Raw genomic sequence first — 24,914 nt, 5'->3', positions numbered from 1 at the left:
GAGTAGAAGTAAAAGCATAGACAATTGGAAATACTCCAGTAAAGTAAAAGTACCTCAAAATTGTACTTAAGTACAGTACTTGAGTAAATGTACTTAGTTACTTTACACCATTGGTAGTAGCGCAACTCCTGCCAGTTGTATGCCTAGTGAACTTAATCTCAGCGAATTAAGTTATACCAAGAATTTCTCCTTGTGTCGTGTTCCTAGTGTTTCTAGTTTTTGCTCCTGTGTTTACCTTCGTTTTTGCTCCTGTGTTCACCTTCTACTCAAACTCTTCTCCTCTGCCTCAGAATCACACTGCTGCCTGCTGTTCTACTACGTGCCTGCTCACAACGTCCCTACAAAACGGCCTCACTTCCACGCCACCTACCCCTACTTCCTCCCTTGGTTGTGAATAAATACCTTTTAACTTGCTCCCTGTGTTTGGCTCTGCTTTTGGGTTCACCAGTTTGCACATCGTTAATGTATATGTTTCATAATTTCATAATTTATATCTGAAAAGTAACTAGTAACTAAATCTTTCAAATAATTGTAGTGGAGTAAAAGTACAATATTTGCCTCTGAGACGTAGTGGAGTAGAAGTAAAAGTATTGGAAATTGGAAATACTCAAGTAAAGTACAAATACAAATCCTGGAATGAACACAGCTAAACGTGTGGGTAGTGCCCCCCAAAATATTGCCCCTCAATTATGCTTCTGTTGGTATTTGCTCTGGTTTTGAACGACCTGCCAGCACACACATGCTGGCAGGTGTGTGACTGTGACTGGCACAAACGGAAAACATTAATTTACACAACACTGATTGTTCTGTCAAACAAGTCTATAAAGCTATATGAAATCTATGAAAAAGATCTTAAATCTGCAACACAATTTTATGCAATATGTATGGCGGTCCCCGCTTCATCTCTCTCAGCTAAGACCCCTGCTCTAGTCCAAGATTTCTATCACAATATAGGACCAAAATATATCACTTCCATCACCTTTACTGGGTACATTTCAGAGCTGTGATAAGGGAAGGCATGGCAGCAGAGTGAGATAAGACATTCTCTGCAACGATAATATCAAGTTTCTTGGCTTCTAACCAAGAAAAAAACACAAAGTCAACAGAATCACTGTGGTGAACACTCACTTCACTGCAGTCTTCGATTTGTATACTTTTTTTTCTACGCAACAGTCCACCAAACAAACATGACTTATTTAATTATTTAATATTTCAGAAACACACTCTGAACTACTGAATATGTGGAATGAGCAACACAGCTAAACGTGTGGGTAGCTCCCCCCAAAATATTGGCCCCCAATATGCTTCTGTTGGTATTCACTCTAGTTTTGAACAACCGGTCAGCACACACATGCTGGCAGGTGTGTGCCAGTCACAGGTGTGTGACTGGCACCTGCGTATGGGTGCTGCAACTTTGACAGAGATCTGTCCGTGGTTCTGTTGTGCAAATTTTGCCTGTAAATCTCTGGAAGAAAGCCTATGGTTCCTCAGTGAAGCAAGGGTGAAGAACTGGTCTTCTTGGGGTGTTGTCTTCCTGGGACGGCCACTTCGTGGTCTGTCTTTGACTTCACCAGTCACCAGTGGTGGATAAAGTACTAACATTTTGTACTTAAGTAAAAGTATCAATACTGCAATGTAGAGATACTCCATTACAAGTAATAGTCCGGAATAGAGTACAGAAGTCCTGACGTCACTCGTTCATCCCCCGGTTCGTAAAGTAATTTCTCTATGGAGAATAACATTGGGTCATCTTAGAATCGTCTCATATAAGAATTGTGGTCCATAAATAAACAAACTGTCTCGGCGATATTGTCAGGGAGGTGGTTCTGTATCGTTTATGATAGTCAGTCACTTATATAAATCGTTTATGATAGTCAGTCACTTATATACAGTCTGTTTCTGGCGAAAACTTAACTAATTCGGCAGAAGTAACATTAGCGTTTTCTCACCGTCAGTTGATTCTTCATATCCATAAGAGTCAAACCGCCGGGGTCATTTGTTTATTTTTGGAACACAGTTCTTAATTATTTGACGCGATATTAAAGACGTCTATGGGGATTCAGAACGGGGGTGGAAAACCGTGAACCAGGTAGGATGTGTAAATTACGTCAGACTTCGGTGCTCTATTCAAAATTGACTTGAGTAAAAGTTCAAAAGTATTGGCATAAAAATATACTTAAAGTACTAAAAGTAAAAGTACTCATTATGCAGAATGTCCCATTTCACAAGTTTTCACAAAAAAAAATCATTTGAAAATAGCAGACACGCTCACAATGTGTCGCATCGCGATGCATTGTGAGCTTGTAGATCGGCTATTTTCAAATGGCAAAAATATGTATAGGGCTGAAGTGGTTAGTGTATGTTTTGTAATAATAATCAAAATCTACAGTAAGTAACTAGTAACTAAAGTTTTCAAATAATTGTAGTGGAGTAAAAGCACAATATTTGCCTCTGAGAGGTAATGGAGTAGAAGTAAAAGTACTGGTAATTGGAAATACTCAAATAAAGTACAAATATACCTCAAAATTGTACTGAAGTACAGTACTTAAGTACATAGTTAAGTACTTAGTTACTTTACACCACTGTCAGTCACACATAATTTGGCCCTAAGTTTGGAAATGTTACCAGGGCTGACACCAAATAATGCCACTCTGCATTAACGGAACATCAGCTTTCACTTGCCCTATTGCACTGAGGGGACAAACGTGGCATCAGTGTTGCTGCTTGGAGCATCACACAAACTCAAGTTGCAGGACCCATGTTCAGGTGCCAGTCACAAACCTGCCAGCAGGTGTGTGCTGGGTTTCTGAACTCTTTTTGAAGAGTTTTATATACTTATATATAATTATTAGGCAATTGAAAGCATTTTGCAGTTTACAGAGACGGTTTTCCAAACTGCAAATAGTTTGTGGTTTAAGCCTACAAATTTGAACTCTAGCATCCCATATTCTCGGGGGAAACATTTGCCAAAAATAGCAGATCTACAAGCTCACAACGCATCGTGCTGCACGGCACCTCATTGCGAGCTTATCTGCTATTTTCGGTGAAGAGATTTGGTGTAGAGGGAAAAAGAGCTGACCAAGTGCAGAGCCAAAGTTCAAGTAGACTACCGGTAAGTATTGAGGGTTTAAGAGGTTAAATGTCTTATAATACACATTAACATGGATCCATATTGATAGAACAGAAAATGTGAAAACAAACAAACAAAAAACCTTAATTTACACAACACTGAGAGTGCTGTCAAACAAGTCTATAAAGCTATATGAAATCTGTGTAAAAGATCTTAAATCTGCAACACTGCTTCACCTCTCTCAGATAAGAGGTCCTTGCTCTAGTCCAAGATTTCTATCACAATATAAAACAATAAATGTAAAAAAAAAGTTGTTTTGACCAAAATATATCACTTCCATCACCTTTACTGGGCACATTTCAGAGCTGTGATAAGGGAAGGCATGGCTGCAGAGTGAGATAAGACATTCTCTGCAACGATAATATCAAGTTTCTTGGCTTTTAGCCAAGCAAAAAGCACAAAGTCAACAGAATCACTATGGTGAACACTCACTTCACTGCAGTCTTTGATATGTATTCCTTTTTTCTATGCAGAAACAGTCCACCAACATGACATTATTCATTATTCAGAAACACACTCTGAACTACTAAAAATTTAGAATCAAATTAATTCTGTTGTACAACTGTTGAACTGTTTTTTATTTATTGAATTTTTATCACTACTTACTTGCATCTGACCTGTTTCTTGCCTGCCTGCCTGCCTGCCTGCCTGTCTGTCTGTCTGTCTGTCTGTCTGTCTGTCTGTCTGTCTGTCTGTCTGTCTGTCTGTCTGTCTGTCTGTCTGTCTGTCTGTCTGTCTGTCTGTCTGCCCCTCTGTCTGTCTGTCTGTCTGTCTGTCTGTCTGTCTGTCTGTCTGTCTGTCTGTCTGTCTGTCTGATAGTGTAAAGATGGAATTGTACACTCTAGTTACGGACCTGTAAGGGTCCATTTGGTTCCATTTGCTACGCTCTCAGAGTTACAGACCCCATGTGTGCATGCATGCGTGCGTGCATGTGTGTGTGTGTGTGTGTGTGTGTGTGTGTGTGTGTGTGTGTGTGTGTGTGTGTGCGTGCGTGCGTGCGTGCGTGCGTGCGTGCGTGTGCGTGGTGACACCATTTAGTATGAGAATGATATTGTTCTGCTGATTACAATGCACGTCCACCAAGGGGCGCTGTTTTACTTTGTAAGCCCATTGACCCTAGCAGAGATCTCAGCAACATTATTCTATACAGTACTGTATAGAACCTGACCTGTGGAGCTGCCAAAAAGAAAACAGTGGTTCAAGTAAAGAGCCAAATGAGTAATTTGAGTAAATGTACTTAGTTACTTTAAGTTTACACCACTGAGTCCAATGTATACCTGGAGCAATCTGACCATGAATTAAACTGAATGCTTTGATTGATTGATTGATTGATTGATTGATTGATTGAATACTTTATTTAGAATTTTGCAGAAAAAAACACATGGAAGTACAGTTTACAATACAAGGTCAACTAAAATAGATCGCCCAGCAAAGCCGCAATGGCTTGTTTCAAATGGGATCCTCACATACTCGATTCATGGGGAGAATGCCATGCCAAATACAGCAGTGGTTCCCAAAGTGAGGTCCAGGGACCCCTAAAGGAGAGAATATACAATTGATAGATAGACAGACAGACAGACAGACAGACAGACAGACAGACAGACAGACAGACAGACAGACAGACAGACAGACAGACAGACAGACTACATGTAATCACAATAGGCAATGATACAAGGAGAGAGGAGTGCTAGGGGGTGAGGTGAGGTGAGGTGTGTGTGTGTGTGTGTGTGTGTGTGTGTGTGTGTGGGGGGGGTGAATTAGAGATAGGGAGAGCACTTACGTGTTTGCACAATCTGAGTGTATGTTTGTATAAGGAGGAAATGACAGAGCAGTGAAGGCACGAATCATTGAACACAAATTAAACAACACTGCATTAAAACAAAATAGCCGATCTACAAGCTCACAACGCGTCATCTGCTATTTTCAGCAAATGTTTCCACTAGAATAAGGATTCTAGGGTTCAAGTGGTTAATGTAAAAAAAAAAAAAAAAAAGTTCCTCTCACACAAAGATTTGGCGGCCCCGCTTTAGTAACTCTGAGGGCCCCCTAGTGGTCCCGGAACCCCTGTTGAAGACCCCTGCTCTATAGCAATGATTACTCTCACAATATTTAACTAAAATAAAATAAAGTTTTGGTTTTAACGAAAAATATCACTTCCAGCACCTTTACTAAGTGCATCTCAGAGCTGTGATAAGGGAAAGCATGGCTGCAGAGTGAGATAAGACATTCTCTACAACAGGGGTGATGCAACTTTGATGATGGAGAGGGCCACTATATTTCCACACTCACTCCAGAGGGCCACATTTCATATACTGTCGGGCCATTCTATGTCACACAAAAGTAGCAAAAATAGCAGACCTACAAGCTCAAAATGTGTCTGCGACGCGTTTTGAGCTTGTAGATCTGCTATTTTTGCTATTTTCCAATTAAAATTCAGATTTTTTTTCCCTCTTTATTAACCACCCATTGACTGCCAATCGCATAGATCTACGCGAACCTATTTAAAGCCGCCACGTGCCAGTCGCGTAGATCTACGTGAACTTAAAAAAATATATATAATATAATTTATAAATGTTTTATTTGACCCAAAGACCAAGGAGATATGATTTTTCGAAGATCTAGACTCCTATCCACTTCCTTGTTAACTTAAAACTTAAAAATTCTGTATCTCGGCTCCTGAGTACTTTTTTTTTTTCCAATGAAAAATCTCTGGCAGTGGGCAAACGCGGCCAGAAATAATTTTGGCAGTTAATGGGTTAATTGGAATCCTGAAAAAATATATATAATTATTTTTTCAAATGCAAATAGTTATGCTTATGTTAACTTTATGAACTTAAATACAAATACATTGGACTTAAAAAAAATACAGTAGAATTTTAATACTAGTTATTAAGCTACTAATATAGACTGAAGTAATTAAAGCGGGTCATGTTTGGAATTGTAACAGCTGAAATCAATAATATTAGAATTTCCGATATTAACCTGCTGGCCGCATTAAGTGAAGGTGGAGACTGCATGTGGCCCCCGGGCCGCCAGTTGCCCATGTATGCCCTACAACGATCATATCATGTGTCTTGGCTTCTAGCCAAACAGAATATACCAAAAGTCAACAGAATCAAGATGGCGAACACTCACTTCACTGCAGTCTTTGTATTCCTGTTTTTATGCAGCAGTCGACCAAACAAACATGACGTGTGTGTGTATTCAGACACACTCTGCACTATTGAAATGCTACCATGATTGACATTTTGAATCAAATGATCTCTGTGTAGTAGAGCTATGTTAATCAAGGCAGTGGTGGACTGGAAGTACTGGAAGTACTCAAGTACTGTATTTAAGTCAAATTTTGAGGTACTTAAACATATACATTTTTGCAATACTTTATACTTCTACTCAAGTAGGCTATATCTCAGAGGCAAATGTTTTTAATCCACTACAGTTATTTGACATCTTTAGTTACAAGTTGCTTTACAGATTTTGATTATTACAAAACAGCCAATTCATATCCCTATTTAATATTTGTGCTAGTCAAAAATAGGCTATAAGCTCACAACGCGTACCAATTTTTTTTTTGAATATAGGACTTTAACTTGGAACAGAGTATATCTACATTGTGGTATCGCTACTTTTACTTGAAATAACTACTTTAGAAGGCATTTGTAGAATCGGCCTCAGGTCTTTAAGTAAGAAATCTGAGTATGTTCTTCCACCCCTGAGTAGAAATATGTTGGTCAGGGAGTATAGTATTAATGGTTAACACAGACTTATCGTCCCCCAGCACAACACAAAGTCACTGGGGACACTCCTTTGTGCCTCAACCAGGCCTGACTCCTATCATTACTGTCTGTCTGTCTGTCTGTCTGTCTGTCTGTCTGTCTGTCTGTCTGTCTGTCTGTCTGTCTGTCTGTCTGTCTGTCTGTCTGTCTGTCTGTCTGTCTGTCTGTCTGCCTGCCTGCCTGCCTGCCTGCCTGCCTGCCTGCCTGCCTGCCTGCCTGCCTGCCTGCCTGCCTGCCTGTCTGTCTGTCTGTCTGTCTGTCTGTCTGTCTGTCTGTCTGTCGGTCGGCCGGCCGGCCTGCCTGCCTGCCTGCCCGTCTGTCTGCCTGTCTGCCTGCCCCTCTGTCTGTCTGTCTGTCTGTCTGTCTGCCTGCCTGCCTGACTGACCGTCTGCCTGTCTGTCTGTCTTAATAGACCCCCATTTGATACCAGTTGATATCACTGGGACCCAGCTCTACACTGTAAAATCCTCAGGGTTAATTCAACTATAAGAGAGTACAAATAGAAATGTACCCTCTAGTTACTGACCCATAAGGGTCCATTTGGTTCCATTTGCACACTCTCAGAGTTACAGACCCCCAAAGGGTCCATCTGGATCTTTTTGCACTCTTTCTTTAAATCTTTTTACGTGTTTTCTTTATTCTATTGTTATTACTTAGGCTGCTGCATTGTCTGAAGCAAGCCGAACCAAAATAAGTTTTACTCTTATGTACACAAGATGTAACAATAAAGTACAACCTTGAACCTTGAGTTCAACAGTTTTAGTCTTTGTAAATCTTCTCAAGGAATGCCTTGAATTATAGGAGCTGAAAAGGTGTAGGAAACACACTACACACACTAGAAATATAGAAACACACTACACACACTATAAATATGGTGGTCTGGGGGGGGCGTGATCTAAAGGGGGCACACGCGTGCACGCGCGTGCACCGTACCGTGGGTGCGCATGAATAATTTACCGGCCAAACGCCGTCCTACTCCGTGTTGCCCCCATGATGACACCACTGCATGAGAATGTAGTTATTATTTTGTCACAAGTTCTTGTTAATACTGTTTAGTGGTTAAATATTTATTAAAAAACCCACACACATTTAACCACTTTCAACCTGACCTCGCAATTTTGGGCATGTTTTGGGCATAGGCCTATAGGTGAATATTCGAAAATAGCAAATATCTACAAGTTCACAACATGTTGCAATGCATTGCATTGTGAGCAGGTGTGTGTGTGTGTGTGTGTGTGTGTGTGTGTGTGTGTGTGTGTGTGTGTGTGTGTGTGTGTGTGTGTGTGTGTGTGTGTGTGTGTGTGTGTGTGTGTGTGTGTGTGTGTGTGTGTGTGTGTGTGTGTGTGTGTGTGTGTGTGTGTGTGTGTGTGTGGAGACTGTATCACTGATCATTTCTGTTATTTTGTATTGATTTGTACAGAGACACAACCTCCATATAGTTCCCATTAAAAGAGCAACCAGCAGATGTTTGTGGTCCGGATCTAAACTTCAATCAGCACAACCATAGAACACAACACAGATAACACTAAGAGACAGATATAAGACTTTAGGATCTGCTAAGGTAACATTATTAAAACACATGCCAGTTTACATTATCATTTAAAAAACCTATGCACTCAGGTTAGTATAGGTTACAGTACATGTTTGAGAACATGGCGTCTACAAGTCAGTCAGCTGTGGAATACATAAGGAACGCCAGAATCAACCTGGTGAATGGAGGATTACAGAATCTTTCCCTTATTGTGGAGAATCTGTACCAGAGAGAAGTGTTCACTGAGGAGGAGGTCAGTGACATACAGACAGAGGATACTGACTTTAATAAAAGAAGAACGATACTGGACAGGGTCACAAACAAAGGAGAGGCGGCCTGCTATGAATTACTGAAGATCATTGACGTAACTAGAAAGAGGACCTTGAGACCAGACCTACATCAATGGATCAGCTGCTTTTCTTTCAAAGATGATGAGGAAATCAACTATTTAACAGGTAATGTTTATAAAGGAGAAACAGTTTTGAACGCTGATATTGCCATTACTTTTTGCATTGTGAACACAGTGTTAAAACTTTAACTCATAAATCTGTACAACAATACTGTCCATAGGTATTTCAGTCAGTTTAAGGATGATTTTTTATCTCCTTCTATTATTGTCATTTTAGGTCCAACACCATGCCACAGATACCAGGAAAAGTTAAAGAAAAAAACACGTAAACTATCAGAAGATGTGTGGAAACAAACCAACATTCCTACCAAAGTACAAGTATTCTCATCTGTCTTACACTCCACTGGTATTAGACACTTGTGAAAATACACCATCTGAAAGAATGACATTAAAGAGCAAAAAATGCAAGAAAACCCGGCGTAAAATGAAGACCTACATTCCTGTGGATGAACAGGAAATATCTGTAGACAATTTACTCAAAACACGTGAGATCAAAATTCTCCTGGTTGGTAAGCCTGGAGTTGGAAAGACAACAGCTGTATGTCAAATACTGAAAATCTGGGGAGGAAGAGACAACAAGGACCTAGATTACATGTTCTATTTTGATATGAGAAAAATCACAAATCCCTTGAGTTTGGAGGATCTTCTCTTCAATAAGTTTAGTGAACCAGATGAAGGAAAGGGAGAGGTCTTGGAGGACATAAAGAGGCATTCGGAAAATGTTAAAATCATTTTTGATGGACTGACAGTTCTGTCTTCCTCAGTGATAGAGAGTCTTGTGGAAGGCGACCTTCCTGATGCAAAGATCGTGATCACATGCAGACCAGAGGTTGAATCAGAAGACTTCCTATCAGACTGGGCTTCTCTCAGAGTGGAGGTGAACGGCTTCAGCACAACAACCATCAGAGAGTACTTATAAGATGTTGAACTCTGAGCAGTTGAACACCATTGAGAACAATATGGAGTTGTTCAGTCTTTGCCATGTCCCAGTATATGCACTGATGGTGGTTGCCTGCTCTATGGCTCCTCAAGGACTGTGCACTGTAACTGAAATATGCATCAATATTTTTCGTGGTTGCATTCAAAAGCACAGTGGCAAGGAAATAACACAAAATAAACTAAACTATCAGAGACAACAGTGAAGCAATACTTGCTTTATTGGCAAAGGCTGCTTTTCAGGCAACTCAAGAAAAAACTGTGAACTTAACAGATTGCGAAGAAAGCTGTGTTCTTTCAGCCTTCCTAAACACACTTTGTGTTCAAGAGCAACCTACAGACTGGAAAACCCACTCTGCATTTCTCCACTACACCATACAGGATTTTTTTGCAGCGTTGTGGTTTTTGAAGAATCCTGACAAAATAACTGATCTTCTGCAACAGTGCTGCACCGAAGAGAAGAAACACATGAAACATGTGATCCCTTTCTTGTGTGGTTTGTGTAGGGTGAACAATCTTGACAATTTCAAATATCTGGCTCCAGATCAGCAGGTGAAAAACATCGCTAAGTCTTTCATCAGAGACGTGGTAAACACATTTCTCTTTTCTCGACTAAATGAAGATCACAGTGACAACATACTGTTCTTATGCCAGTGCTTGTATGAATCTCAGTCCACTGAAGCCTGTCTTGACTTTCTGGACAAACTGGATTATTGCCTTGATTTGAGTGAAGAGAATCTTGATCCTCACCATTATTGTGCTGTGTCTTATGTAATCAGTCAGTCCAAAGAGAGAAAAAATCACACCCAGTGTGAAGTGGGCGGTGTGGTCACAGTGGTCATCACAGTGATGGAAGAAGTGATGGAAGAAAAGTAATATTGTGGACATCACTTAAAAAAAAACATAAATGTGTTTTTAAATGTGGTAAAAAAAAAAACATAAATGTTTTTTTTTTTAAGTGCATAGTCCTATTTATAGGGCTATGTACATGTGTCATGTTTACCTAGCCAATCACAGTCCTGAATAGACTGTGACTGGCCAATCACGGTGCAGGGTTAGGGGGGTACACTGGTGGCCAATCACAGCGCAGGATTTGGTGTGCAAATATCCAAACCTCACATATAGGGGCGGTTTCACCGCCCAAAAAATCACACCCAGTGTGAAGTGGGCGGTGTGGTCATCACAGTGGTCATCATAGTGATGGAAGCTCACTTCCAAAAAAAATGTTGTGCATAATCCTATTTATAGGTTATTAATGTCATCATGTGTCTCGCTAGCCAATCACAGTGCTGAATAGAGTCAGCCAATAGAATCAGCCAATCACAGTACAGGAAAGTGGGCCAAGTGGGCCAATCACAGTGCAGGAAACTAATACTAATGAGGTGTCCCAACCCCACTTATAGGGGCGGCTACACCGCCCAAATACAGCTCAAACTTGAGGACACTGTACCAGAACAAGGACTGAGATTAATACTTGCTGCCTGCAAAACATCCAACTGGATGGGTGAGCATTTATTTGTATTTACACTCTATAGTCTATATGGTCTACAGTTGATCTAATGAGGTTGTTACAATAGCACTTATACTGTACATTAGTCACTGCTGTTTTAATTAGACCACTATCTGTGTGAGATGATTCATGATTTTACTTTAATATGATACAGATACTAAGCTTTTAAAACCACTTAAACCCTATATACTCCATAGACCAGAGTCCCCCCTATAATAGGCCTCCTCCTTTTCCCTTCTACACCAAATGTCTTTGCCGAACATATCCTAGCTCACAACTTGTCACATTGTGTGCTTGTAGATTGACTATTTCCACAAAATATTTGTCACAGAATAGGGACGCTAGGGTACAAGTGGTTAACTTAGTCAATTGGCCCAAAACCGTAGTACAGCGGTTACCATGAAACAGCAAAGATGGACATACTATAATGTTACAACATGTCTAATTATATTTAATATGGAAGGGAGGGTCTCACTTCAGGAAAAGGTGTGATACCTTGCAAAGCCAGCTCTGGGAGGCTTTACTCCTCAGTGAAGAGGAGATGGACTACAGAGGTTTACTTGGCCTTGGTAGAAATGAGTTGCACCTCCCAGTCGATTGTGGTAAAAGACGAGTGTTTGAAAGAGCAGTAGAGGTCATGCAGAACAGTCCAGAGAGTGTTCACCTCTGCCTCCTCTGGGACAGGAAGACCAGTGCCTCTCAAGATCTGAGACGGACTCTGTTGGAGTCTCTGCCTCGTATCAGCAAACTCAGGTGTGTGCATTTGTGCAATGTTGATGCTATAATATCTTTCTCAAATTTGTCAACATCCACTTTGCAACTTGAATTAACGAATTCACTTTGAAACAGACACATTTTAAAGAATAAAATCATGAAATGATTTGCTTATTTAATAACTAATATACTAGTAAGTTGTACTGTACCTTTTTTGTGACCCATGTTTGAATACTGCAATTAAGTTTCAGAGACACATCCAGAGTTGCAGACTCACTGGTTCAGGGACAATTCCCTGGATTACTGGAGGGGGAAACAAAGAAGCTATTACTAGATCTGTGCCTGGATGCAGCAATTAATGAGAGGGAAGTATTTCAGCAGACAGTGAACACACTCCTGTCATTGTTCGCTGTTTACACTATGAGATGTGACATCCTTCTTGATCTTTACCTACATGTCAGCAGTAAAGGATATACAAATATACAAATGTGAAAGTGATTTTGTTGTCTGGATATCTTCGCAAATGGGACTTCCTTCTAGACCTGTACGCCCATGTCAAAGACTATGAGAGTCAAACACACAAGAGTGTTCTTCCAGCATTACAACCAGTTTACCAGTCATCTCCTACAGTCTGGTCCATAGACCTCTCAGAGAGAAAGGTCTCCCTCCTCCTAGAGCTGCTGAAACTCCAACCTGAGAAGAAACCAGTAGAGCTGAGAGGCTGGTCAGATGAAGAGAGTGAAGTGAGGAGCTTCCTTCAGTGTCTACCCTACATCTCACAGCTCAGGTTAATGTTTTTACTTCCATTTAGGGTTGCAACACTTAATCAAACTAATCGGTTTAATCGATTACAAGAATAATCAGTAATTGATAAGCTGTTAAAATAATTGCTTAATAGGCGCAAATTTCATTCGGTGATCTAAGCTTACAATGTGTCACGATGGGACGTGTTGTAAGTATAAAATAGGGCTTTAGTGGTTAATTATTATCCCAGCATCAAATGATGCACTATCTATCTTTATAGCTTTTTTATTTTTTTTATAAAAGCTTTAGAAGATAAATGCAATACCCTTTAAAGTTTTATTTCATTTTATAATCCGCCTTGTATAGTGTGTATAGTTTCAAACTACTTTATTTGTCCTGTAATAGAGTCAAGATGTGCTTGAATCTTATAATAATCACTTAATTAATTCCTTGGGTCCAAATTGCTTTGAAAAAAAGGTTAATTTGTCTCAGTAGGTTGTTTCCTTCAAATGTTATGCTTGTTTTCGCTTGTTTTCATCTTGGGGTTTAGGGTCAAGATATGTGTAAAAAAGGGTATAACGCCATGGGACATTATTTCAGCTTGGCACCTGGCAGTATCCTACAATACACCCTTCAAGGATTAAGAAAAAAACTGGTGGAGAAAGAAAATCCACCCTATGTGCGTGGACCCCTCTTTCCATCTAGACTTCTTAATAATATTTTTAGTTAAATATATCATACACTAACATATAGTTATTAGTCAAGTCACTGATGAATAACTGATGAATATTTTAGACATTTTCCAGAAATATACAAGGTTATTAATCATTATGTCTGTTACTATATTGCTGCTGTAATATGTTCTTCCATAACTCATACATGTTTCAGATGTGATCCAGGATTCTTCCAGCACCTGTGCACACATCACTGTTAGATCCAGAGAGGAGGTGGAACAGCTGGTCTCTCTCCTCCGTCTCCTTGATTTCACCCTGGTGCTGACAGGAGACTTATGGACAAACACCTGCGAGACTGTGGGGAAAGTTCTGCAACTCTGTGGCTCTAGAGTGGATCTGCTCCTGACACCCAGCAAGATCTCTCTCAAAGAAGTTTCACTGCTTTTTAGACATGTAGCACAAATCCAAAGTCTAAGGTAGGCTATGTTTATTAGATTCTGTAAAGCTATTGGCTACTATTACTAAAATCAGAAATGTACCTTGACTCTGAATCATATGATGTAGCTGTGTAATTAAAACTAGGAGTGCTCATAACTCAAATATATTATTCTTATTTTTTTTCTCTTACAGACTGTCTGAAAGCATGATGTTGCTACTTTTTCGATTGGTAAGAATAGGACATTTATCCTATCCAGTGGCTATTGAAGAGCTTTCCCTTCTAAAGACGACACCACAATCAGAGAGACTATTGTCCACGGTTGTTAGTAATGTGGCATCCCTGCTGAGACAATGGTCAGTCACAAGTTTGGACATGACCAAGTCCAGCATCCATTCATACCTCCTCCTTCCACTGTTGAGTCACCATGATCAACTGAAAATCAAGTAAGTCAGTTTGTTTTGTTGACATAAAACATGTCAGTAATTTAAAAAGCATAACGACCTTCATCCTAAAACGTTCATGACTTTATCTACATTCTCTGATCCATAATTCCATTAGACTGTGTCCAGAGGTTCTGCAGCAGCTAGCCGGTGTTGTGTTTACAGCTCAGGATGAGGACTTGACAAAGTCTTTCCTGGAGAAGGTTGGTGGAGAGCTGAGGATCACTGTGGACTTGAGGAAGATAAGAATCTCAGAGAGAAGCATCACAGGTCTTTTACCCTTTCTGGACAGAGTTTTATTTAAAAGGTGAGTTTAAAATAATCACTGAATGGATATATTTTGTTTACATTGTAGACTATATTCTTAATGGTGGAACATCTCTAGTACATCTTCTAGTGTTACTATACTTGTAATTCAGCATTTTATACTAACAATAATCCATGTTTTCAGACCCAGACCTAGCTTTACACGGTGTGCCATCAGAGAGACATATGAATGTTCTTCCGGTTTCTATGTGTCCAGTCTATTGAGGTCATTCGAATATGTAATCAACCTGAACAACACAGAGCTGGACACAGTGGACTGTGATGCTCTGCTCTTTACCCTCAAACACTGTGATAAAGTGACAGAACTCAGTCTGTTGTGGACCTCCATACCACCACAAGTAACTAAGAACATCCTGTACTCTCTGGACAACGTCTCTCATCTCAGGTAAGTTGGATGTAGCCAATTGTCAATGCTGAAACATGCATTTAGAATATGCAATATGAATATGAGCGATTATGATGGCATTATCTTAGATGGGTAATCCAACATGTCTAGTTATGTTGTATGGTTATGTATTTGCATGACTTATTAATATTTCATCAATTAAGTGATGATTAAATGTGTTATGTTGTACATCTTCAAACCAGTGTTGACAGGACTCTGCTGCTGATGTTCCTCCACTGCTGCACTACCTGTCAGACACAGCAGGGGGCAGCAGCAGCAGCAGGTCTGCTCAGAGCTCTACAGTACAGACTGGATTTGTCCTGCTCCTCCTCTGTGGACCTGTCAGAGCAACAGCAGGTGGTGGCTCTGTCTCTGACTGTCACACACTGCAGGGACATCTCTACTGTCCTGGGACACAGCAGCCAGGTGTTGCCTTTTCGTCACTGTTCTTACTATGTGTTGACTTGCCACAATGTTCACAAAACAGTTTAAATCTAAGAAGCAGCAGGTTTAAAACCACATCGATGTTTTTATTCTTCTGTATTTCTTTCTCCAGATGCAGCAAATCCCTCCTTCTCCAGCTCCTATCTCTGGTCCCTGAGGGCAGTGAAAGGAACACAGTGATGCGAGCAGGTTCCCTGGCTGGAGCCCTGGGTGGAGAGCTGGACCTCAGTGAGACCAGACTAGATGAGAAGGCCTGCAGATGTTTGGCCCTGGTTCTGGAACACTCTGAGGGACTGACAGAACTGGACCTCAGTCACTGTCAACTCACTGACCAGCTACTAGAGACTCTGATCCCCCACCTGCACAAAGCACAAGTCCTGGAGTGAGTAGTATCTTAGAATTGTGTGTGTGTGTGTGTGTGTGTGTGTGTGTGTGTGTGTGTGTGTGTGTGTGTGTGTGTGTGTGTGTGTGTGTGTGTGTGTGTGTGTGTGTGTGTGTGTGTGTGTGTGTGTGTGAGAGTGTGTGTGTGAGAGTGTGTGTGTGTGTGTGTGTGTGTGCGTGTGCGCGTGTGTGCGTACATGAGGTACTGATCTATTCCTTTGTCCTTTCTCTTCCTTGTGTTGTTGTAGTCTGAGTCACAATAATCTCACTGATGCTCTAACAGACAGATTACTCCAGCTGCTCTCCATCAATACCTCCATCCAAACTGTCTGGTGAGTAGAATTCAATACTTATGTTTGTTATACTGTGTATCTATTGTCGTATTATTTATGTTGCCAAATAATTTATGTTTGTTTTTTTATTACTTTGTATTTTTTGTTGTTAAGTGAGGTGAGATTAACTCTATAAACCCCACGTGGTTTTCTAAATCTCACCTGCACAACCCAACCCAATATTATGCTGTTGTATTTTTTAAATGTGCAAACAAAAAATATGTTTTTATGTTCATTATTAATATATTTTTAATTAAATAATTATTGTTTTCATCGTGTAGATACTACACACATCATACCTGTTGAATTAAAATGTTTCATCCTTTCATGTCTTTCCAGACTCTTCAACAACTACTTCAAGGACAGAACTGAAAGACAAACGCTTTGAAACATGGCAAACCATTCAACAGTAGAGAAATGTGTCACAACAAGGCCCAAAATGTAATAGCCACATCAATTGTGCTTAATAGGTCAAACTTGAAAGTTGTCATCTGAAATGACACACCCCTTTTTTAGCAATTGACATGAACAGTTACCGAGCTGTTCTTTGGGTCATAACCAACCATTCCACTAACTCTTGTGCAAATCTGTGAATCTACTTGGAAGTTATGAATGTTTTTGCCATATGAGGCCACTCCCATTGCAATGCCCCTTTTTAGGCAATTAGCATGAAAACACACACACACACACACACACACACACACACACACACACACACACACACACACACACACACACACACACACACACACACACACACACACACACACACACACACACACACACATTAATAATTAATTAAATAATTATTGTTTTCATCGTGTAGATACTACACACATCATACCTGTTGAATTAAAATGTTTCATCCTTTCATGTCTTTCCAGACTCTTCAACAACTACTTCAAGGACAGAACCCCCTTCCTGAAAGACAAACGCTTTGAAACATGGCAAACCATTCAACAGTAGAGAGATGTGTCACAACAAGGCCCAAAATGTAATAGCCACATCAATTGTGCTTAATAGGTCAAACTTGAAAGTTGTCATCTGAAATGACACACCCCTTTTTTAGCAATTGACATGAACAGTTACCGAGCTGTTCTTTGGGTCATAACCAACCATTCCACTAACTCTTGTGCAAATCTGTGAATCTACTTGGAAGTTATGAATGTTTTTGCCATATGAGGCCACTGCCCAATGCCCCTTTTTAGGCAATTAGCATGAAACACACACACACACACACACACACACACACACACACACACACACACACACTTGACATTCCTGCAACATTTCAGCCACTAAAGGGTGGGTTAGGAAGATTAGACCAACCGCTGGTGGCCATGCCCCAATATCCAGATCTACAAGCTCACACACACGCACATCTACTAAATTTGGCGCTTCTATCACAAAATGAACGGTTAGCTATGCCGCACCACTATAGAAGGATAGCTGAGTGCTAGGGGGTGAGCCGGTGAGGTACAAGAAGCGATACAAGGAGAGGTCAGTGCTAGGGGTTGAGGTACACATGACATAAGGTGCATAGGTACATAGAAATGTACAAACACACTTGACTACAGGCAATGCAATTTTGACACATTTGTATGAATATGTAAAACTGTAAGGTCTGTCTAACTTAACAATCATCTGTGTGTGCGTATGTGTCAATTCACACACGTGTGAATGAGAGATAGGGCAGTTGTTTGCACAATCTGAGTGCATGATTGTAAAATGAGGAAATAACAGAGCAGTGAAGGCACGAATCATTGAACACAATGTCACAAACGATGCACTAAAATAAAATAGCCGATCTACAAGCTCACAATGTGTCATCTGCTATTTTCAGTGAATGTAGGGAGTAACTCTAAGGACCTCCTAGGGGTCCCGGAACCTGTTGAAGACCCCCGCTCTATAGCAATGATTACTCTCAATCTGGATCTTTAACTAAAATAAAATAAACCAATTAACCAAAAAATATCACTTCCATCACCTTCACTGAGTACATCTCAGAGCTGTGATATAGGGAAAGCATGGCTGCAGAGTGAGATGAGACATTCTCTACAACGATCATATCATGTGTCTTGGCTTCTAGCCAAACAGAATATACCAAAAGTCAACAGAATCAAGATGGTGAACACTCACTTCACTGCAGCCTTTGATTTGTATTCCTGTTTTTATGCAGCAGTCGACCAAATAAACATGACGTGTGTGTATATTCAGACACACTCTGAACTATTGAAATGCTACCATGATTGACATTTTGAATCAAATGATCTCTGTGTTGTAGAGATATGTTTATCAAGGCAGTACATGGACTGGAAGTAGCCTACATTTACAAAAGTACTGTATTTAAAGGGAAACTTCGCCGATTTTGCTGCCCATTTGCAGCAAATGACGTTTTCCGCGGGTTCTCACCTATGTCCGCACTACATGGTGTCTCAGTGAGACCAACCCCACACACACCCCAAGGGGTGTCTCCCAAAGAGTGGGATCAGCCTTGCTTTCTCCCTGCTCGCGTCGGTAAACACTCCGTGGGAGGAATACTAACACAACAGATATTTATTTGAACCATAAAACACAGAAGAGCTGCTCCACCGCAGAGGAATTCAACAGGCTGTATGCTGAAATCATGCTGGACACAGCTTGGATTCATTACTTTATAGAGTAAGTAATGATTGCTGTAAACGTTATGCCAATTTGACATAATAATCCAAGTGTAATTGTACTTGATTGCTTTAATGTTAGAGATTAATAAAGTTAGGGTAGTAGTATACAATGTGTAGTTGACTTCTGATAGACGCATGCACGCAGAGCAGTGTTGTTTACATTGTCGTTCCATAGCTAGCCAAATGCAAAGCTAAACCACTTGTGTGACAAGCCAAATTTATGCTTTGTCTCTTGTCAGATTTCAAATATAAAGTGCTTATGCCATGGCCACGGATGTTACAATTTGAATCGGCTGGGTGCAAGTACCCGTATCTTCCGTATTGTTTAAATAAAAGCATTTTAATCTGATCGGTGGTCATTTTCTCATAAACCTCCCAACCGATCGCATAAGGGTCGCATAATAAATGGCCACTGATCGGATTAAAATGCTTTTATTAAACAATACGGAAGATACTGGTACTTAGACCCACCCGATTCAAATTGTAACATCCGTGGTCATGGGATAAGCACTTTTTATTTGAAATCCGAACGTTTATGTAGATAACGGATTGTACATGTAGAAAGTGCAAACACCAGGTTGAAGTTCCCCCATGACAGTCATGTTTCAGGGCTACGTCGCCGGGTCCCGAAAATAGCAGATCTACAAGCTCACAACGCGTCAGACTCGACACTTTGTGAGCTTGTAGGTCTGCTATTTGCGGCTTGCATGCAATATTAGTATAGATTAGGCTTCACGTGGGATGATATCTATTTAATCTACAAGTGTAATCTAATGTGTTCTTTTTAACAGGACAGAATGTTGTTTCGCCTGCCTGCGGAAATGGAGTAACGTTCGGCTGATGAAGACCCCTGGGACTCGCCTTTTGAGATACAACCATATTCTTTTTCTAAATAAAACGATTACATTGACACCCTGCTTGCTCTACTCATTGATCACGGTACATTCTACATTGTATAAGCATTCATAATGACAAAATGTGAACCCCAATTCTATAAGGGTTCTTTTGAACTGTTTCATGATAGGAGATGGTCTTTCATTTGGCAGAATGGTACATAATTGCATTACAGATATAATAGTGAAAAACTCTTGTACATTCTGTTAGTATTTACTTCTACATGTAATCATAATTTTTCTGGGGACCCCAGCACATTGGATTCAACTTTACTGGTCTTAGATATAATAGGCTATAGTAAAACCTAATATTATCCATATACACCAATTGAAAGCATGAAACGGTCTCATTTGAAAAAAGAGAAAAAAAACGATTAGGCTGTGTGTATGACAAGAGTATTTGAACATTAGCATGTCATTCTAAAGTAATGCCCATGTTTTCTATAAGTTTAGTCCAAAGAATATAACTGGAAATGACAGTGAAACATTATGCTCTCAGAAATAAGGAGTCACACATAACATGAGTATGAAACGTGATGATGGGACTGACATCCTGGTATAGCAAACTTGCAATGGGTATTTCACGTGATCCAAGAAAGAACATGGCTTCGATGTCGTGTTTTGTGATCCAAAGGTAGACAAAAAAGTCGAGCTTGTAGATCTGCTATTTTCCAAAAAATCTTGAGGGGAAAAAAGTGCAAAATGTGGAATATTTTTTAAACATTTTAACAACACATTTTTGGTAGGGTCTCCCTGGCAAATATGTTGGCGCGCAGTGCACAGATGAGGGTCCGTGGAAAAGTACATGAACATGTTTGAGAACCACTGGTTTAAACAACAATCAAAACATTTGGAAACGAGCCCAAATATCAACTACATTTTAGAAACCAGCCGCTTATAATAAGCAGACATGGCAACACTGGCCAATGCAATGTGCTGTATGTGTTTGTTGATGTTGTTGTAGTGAGAACTGGGAGGGGAAAGTTACAACGTAGACCACGCCCCCACGCAGCCTCCTCCCCACAAGGAAGTGCAGTGCCCCAAAGCATTGTGGTCATTGTAGTAATGCAGCCAAACCCCAGTCATCCAGTCAAAGTCAAGACTTCTATATTTTTCTGGCCATAGGGTGCAAATTTGAAATTTAGCTACTGTTATCTACTATATTATAATAGATCATTAATATATATATGATTAACATTGAGTGACTGCAAGTTCTTCCAGGGGTGTAATGCTCCTTTAAAGACTTATTTTCTATCAATTACACACCCCATGAAGCCTTGAATTCATGGAGATGTTTTTGTTTTTGACGCATTCCTGAGACAATAATTTTATGACCGGTTGTATTTCCAGTAGGAGACTCAAAAAGACTAATTTGAGTCTCCTACCGGATACATTAGCATCTTTCCGCCGGTAATCAAATTATTGGCTTAGGAATGCGACAAAAACAAAAACATCTCCATGAATTCAATGCTTCATGGGGTGTGTAATTGATTGTGATTGATTGGGTGAACTACTCCTTTTTTTTTTACAATTTTGTGGTACTTTTCTTCACTTAAACATATCCATTATGCAATACTTTATACTTCTACTCAAGTAGGCTATATCTCAGAGGCAAATGTATTTTTTTATATTTTTGCTAGGGTTGTAGTCGAGACCACCTAAAGCGAGTCCAAGTCAAGACCAAGTCCGAGGGGGGGCGAGTCCGAGTCAAGACCGAGTCCGAGAGGCCAGGGAGGGGGTCGAGTCCGAGTCAAGACCAAGACCGACGGGAGGCGAGACCGAGTCGAGGCCGAGACCGACCGGAGGCGAGACCGAGTCGAGACCGAGACCAGATTGTTTTTTAATTTTTTTTTTTATAGAAAATGTTCAAATCAGCCTCATGGTGGCGCTATGACAGGCCACAGGAAACTTTGCACACTCCCTAGAGGCCAAGGAAAAACCTTTGCCCTGCATTTTTCATATCTGCCTGTTAGAGCGCCACCAGGAGGCTGACTTTTGTAAAACAAATTTGTTGTTATTACTCCTTCAGATTCTGTCCAAAAATCACGCAAATCAGTACACAGTATCTCTATAGTCATGTGATCAAGACGGATGTGTCCGATATTTCATATTGCATCCTAATTTGCTAACATTAGCTTCCAAAGTTTGCAGGATAGGTCAGTTTGGAACAAAATGCCTCAAATCATGAACGCAGCGTGCGATTTCCGTGAAATTTTCCACACACATTTTCACATTGCCCTTTTCACATTGGCCTGTTATAGTGCCACCAGGAAGCCACAATAACCTACCTGACCTGGCGGAGACCTGTGCTCCGAGGAGCACTTTTTCTAGTTTTGTTTTGTTTTTATTTTGACATTTAAAATATTCTTTGCATCTTTTAATGAATGGCAGAGCAATTAGCTATTTAGTTATTTTTACTGAATTAATTACATCTCAATGGTAAACCTAGACCAAACAACAATGACCAAATTGACCAATGAGCCATTATCATCATTACACATTAATGTTCCTTACAGACAGAACAATGAAAACTACTCCCCTTTAATGACAAGGAGCCATCATTACATAGCACATCGATATGTGCTACTTTAATGACTGAATTACATGTGAATGGTAAAGTTATTGACCAATCAATGACTAAGTCTCACACCCCAGCAATGAATCAGTGTTTCAAACACTGGTGAGACATTAGATTTAAACGCACTGTCATTCAATATGCGTTTGCATCTTCAGTTTTTAAATATGTAAACGTCATAATAACAGGCTACAGCAGTTATATATATATTTTAAAAAAGCAGATCTACAAGCTCACAATGCGTCCCATGACGCATTGTGACCAGGCCTGGAATTTCATCATTTTAGGCCAGGGGCAAGGCCACTTGGCCTTTTGTCATTTTTTAGGGCACAAAGGCCAAATGCCAGGGCAAGTCCACGGACATAATGAATTTAATTTGAAGGTTAAGGATGATTTTTTTTAATATAGTACAAGAATAGTATAACTAGTGTAATATAACCCATATTGGCAAATGACCAATATTTGTACTTAGTTATATTGGTCTCAATATTTGTCACATTCAGCCCTGGACTTCACTGACTGAAGTAGGGGTCATATGAATCACATTAGATTCACATATTTTATGTATTTTCCCCACAAATTATTTTCATTCAAATTAAATGTGATTGAACTAACAATGACTTTAGTTGATTTTGCACTATTTAAAAAATAATATTTCTTAATTATTAATAATTGAAGCTTGTAGATTGGCTATTTTCACGAGTTTTTAAATAATAATAAAAAAAGGAACATACAAGGTTTCCACCCAACAGCGACGGTTCTGTATCAGTACATGAGTCAGTTTTAGCATATTTCATTCTAATTGGCTAGATGACTGCCTATGAATTTCATGGCCTGGGTAGGTAAACCTGGCCTGGCGGAGATATGCCCTGTTGCGCACAGCAGAACAACAGGTGAAGGCAATGAACTTAAACGACGACTGTACTGCACAGCAAAAATGGCTCAAACTATGTCAAACTGTCACATAGCTGAAAAAAACTTTCCATTTAGATCATTGTTGACAAACAAACAGAACATGGATGTTGTTTGCAAAAGGATTATTTATTTCTTGTCCATTTGTTTGTGAGGTGAGATCACAGCTTCTCTCTACTTTTGTGTGATATTGATAGCCTATAACTTTGAATTTGTTTGCAGTTCATTTCTATTGCTTACTGGATATTAAGACTCTAATAATTTTGGGATTTCGCTGTATTTTGTCAAATGTATTCATCTATATTTTTCTGTTGATCAAGCGTCAGGTTTTGTGATTAGATGCGCACACGCGCTGTCAGCCACTGGCAATCAATAATGTGCGCAAGGAAACCTTAGGCCTACTGAAAGCCCTCTCTAACCATCTTTAGAGAATCTCGTTTATTAAAACAACCACAGGCTACACAGTGAACACACAATAAATAAATAAATAAACACCTGGAAAGCTTGCGCTGTTAGTGGAAATAATTTAAAAATAATATAAACTAGAGGGACATGGCAGAGTGTGTTCTGCTGCTGCTGCGCTGTCAACCACGAGATGATGCGCTCCAAGACAGCTGTCCATAAGCGCCAGACAGCTCTCTTAGAATGTTAATGTGAATAGGCTCCTCATAATATGGGTATAATAAAATTATTTCATTGCATTGTAGTGACTTGGTCTTGGACTCGAGTGGACTCGGTGGGGGCAGAGTCCCGAGTCCCTTAGTCCGAGTCCGAGTCAAGACCGAGTGAAATTATGGGCGAGACCGAGACAAGACCGAGTCAAATTATGGGCGAGACCGAGACAAGACCGAGTAAATCAAAAAGCGGTCTCGAGACCGAGACCGGTCTCGAGTACTACAACCCGAATTTTTGCTATTCAAAATTAGCCAATCTAAGCTCACTACGTGTTGCAAAAATATTTTGAATACATGACTTTAACTTGTAACAGAGTATATCTACATTGTGGTATTGATACTTTTACTTAAGTAAGAAATCTGAGTACTTCTTCCACCCCTGAGTAGAAATATGTTGGTCAGGGAGTATAGTGTTCATGGTTAACACAGACTTATCGTCCCCCAGCACAACACAAAGTCACTGGGGACACTCCTTTGTGCCTCAACCAGGCCTGATTCCTATCATTACTGTCAGGTGGAAAACTTGTACATCCAAAACTGTGTTCCAGTGGATCCAATTTAGTTAAAGTTGTACAATGCAGAATCACAAATAACGATTTTTAGCAACCTCTGCTGGTCACTACCGTCACTGCATACAATTTCCCTAGTCCTCGATTACCCAGAATTCCATTCGTTTTCACCGGAAGCCGGAAGCGTTTCAAAAAGCGATCTTTTAATTGTTTTATACTATCTACGGATCGTTTCTCTTAGCCAGTGGAGCATTAGTTACCATGAGCTGTGCTTTCTTTTTCTGTTCTTTTTCGATCTTCCAATCCTACATTATCTTAAAATCAGCGTGAGGTTCCTTTTTGTTAATAGCGCGGTAGTTCCTGGCCAAACAGGAAACCGTTGCGGTAGTTCCTGAGGACGTCGGCCACGACGTCATGACGTTGGCCAGGAACGTCATTTTCCCGGGAAAGTCCCCCCCGTACACGTTCAATAGAAAATATATAAATAAAAGGCTTCCGGGGGTGAAATTCACGGAG

General features: G+C 40.1%; 1 protein-coding gene and 2 long non-coding RNA genes across 3 annotated transcripts; all 3 read left to right on the top strand.

Annotated features, from left to right (window-relative positions):
- Positions 1-11,202: 11,202 nt before the first annotated feature.
- On the top strand, positions 11,203-12,389 carry LOC308095149. The gene is made up of 3 exons (XR_013934035.1): positions 11,203-11,286; positions 11,779-12,045; positions 12,252-12,389. It is a non-coding gene; the product is annotated as an uncharacterized lncRNA (long non-coding RNA).
- Positions 12,390-12,426: 37 nt separating this feature from the next.
- LOC308095727 (uncharacterized protein) lies at positions 12,427-17,288 on the top strand (the record flags this gene model as incomplete). The annotated part of the gene is made up of 5 exons (XM_080442766.1): positions 12,427-12,433; positions 12,502-12,793; positions 15,572-15,841; positions 16,089-16,172; positions 17,057-17,288. Coding segments are annotated over 5 exons (654 nt in total). The 3' UTR covers positions 17,058-17,288.
- LOC308095346 lies at positions 13,701-14,522 on the top strand. The gene is made up of 3 exons (XR_013934058.1): positions 13,701-13,900; positions 14,055-14,306; positions 14,422-14,522. It is a non-coding gene; the product is annotated as an uncharacterized lncRNA (long non-coding RNA).
- Positions 17,289-24,914: the final 7,626 nt, after the last annotated feature.

Source organism: Gymnoscopelus braueri (assembly GCF_963280865.1).
Source record: "Gymnoscopelus braueri genome assembly, chromosome: 11".
Classification (NCBI taxonomy): Eukaryota; Metazoa; Chordata; class Actinopteri; order Myctophiformes; family Myctophidae; genus Gymnoscopelus; species Gymnoscopelus braueri.
This window is presented reverse-complemented; position numbering and strand designations above follow the sequence as displayed.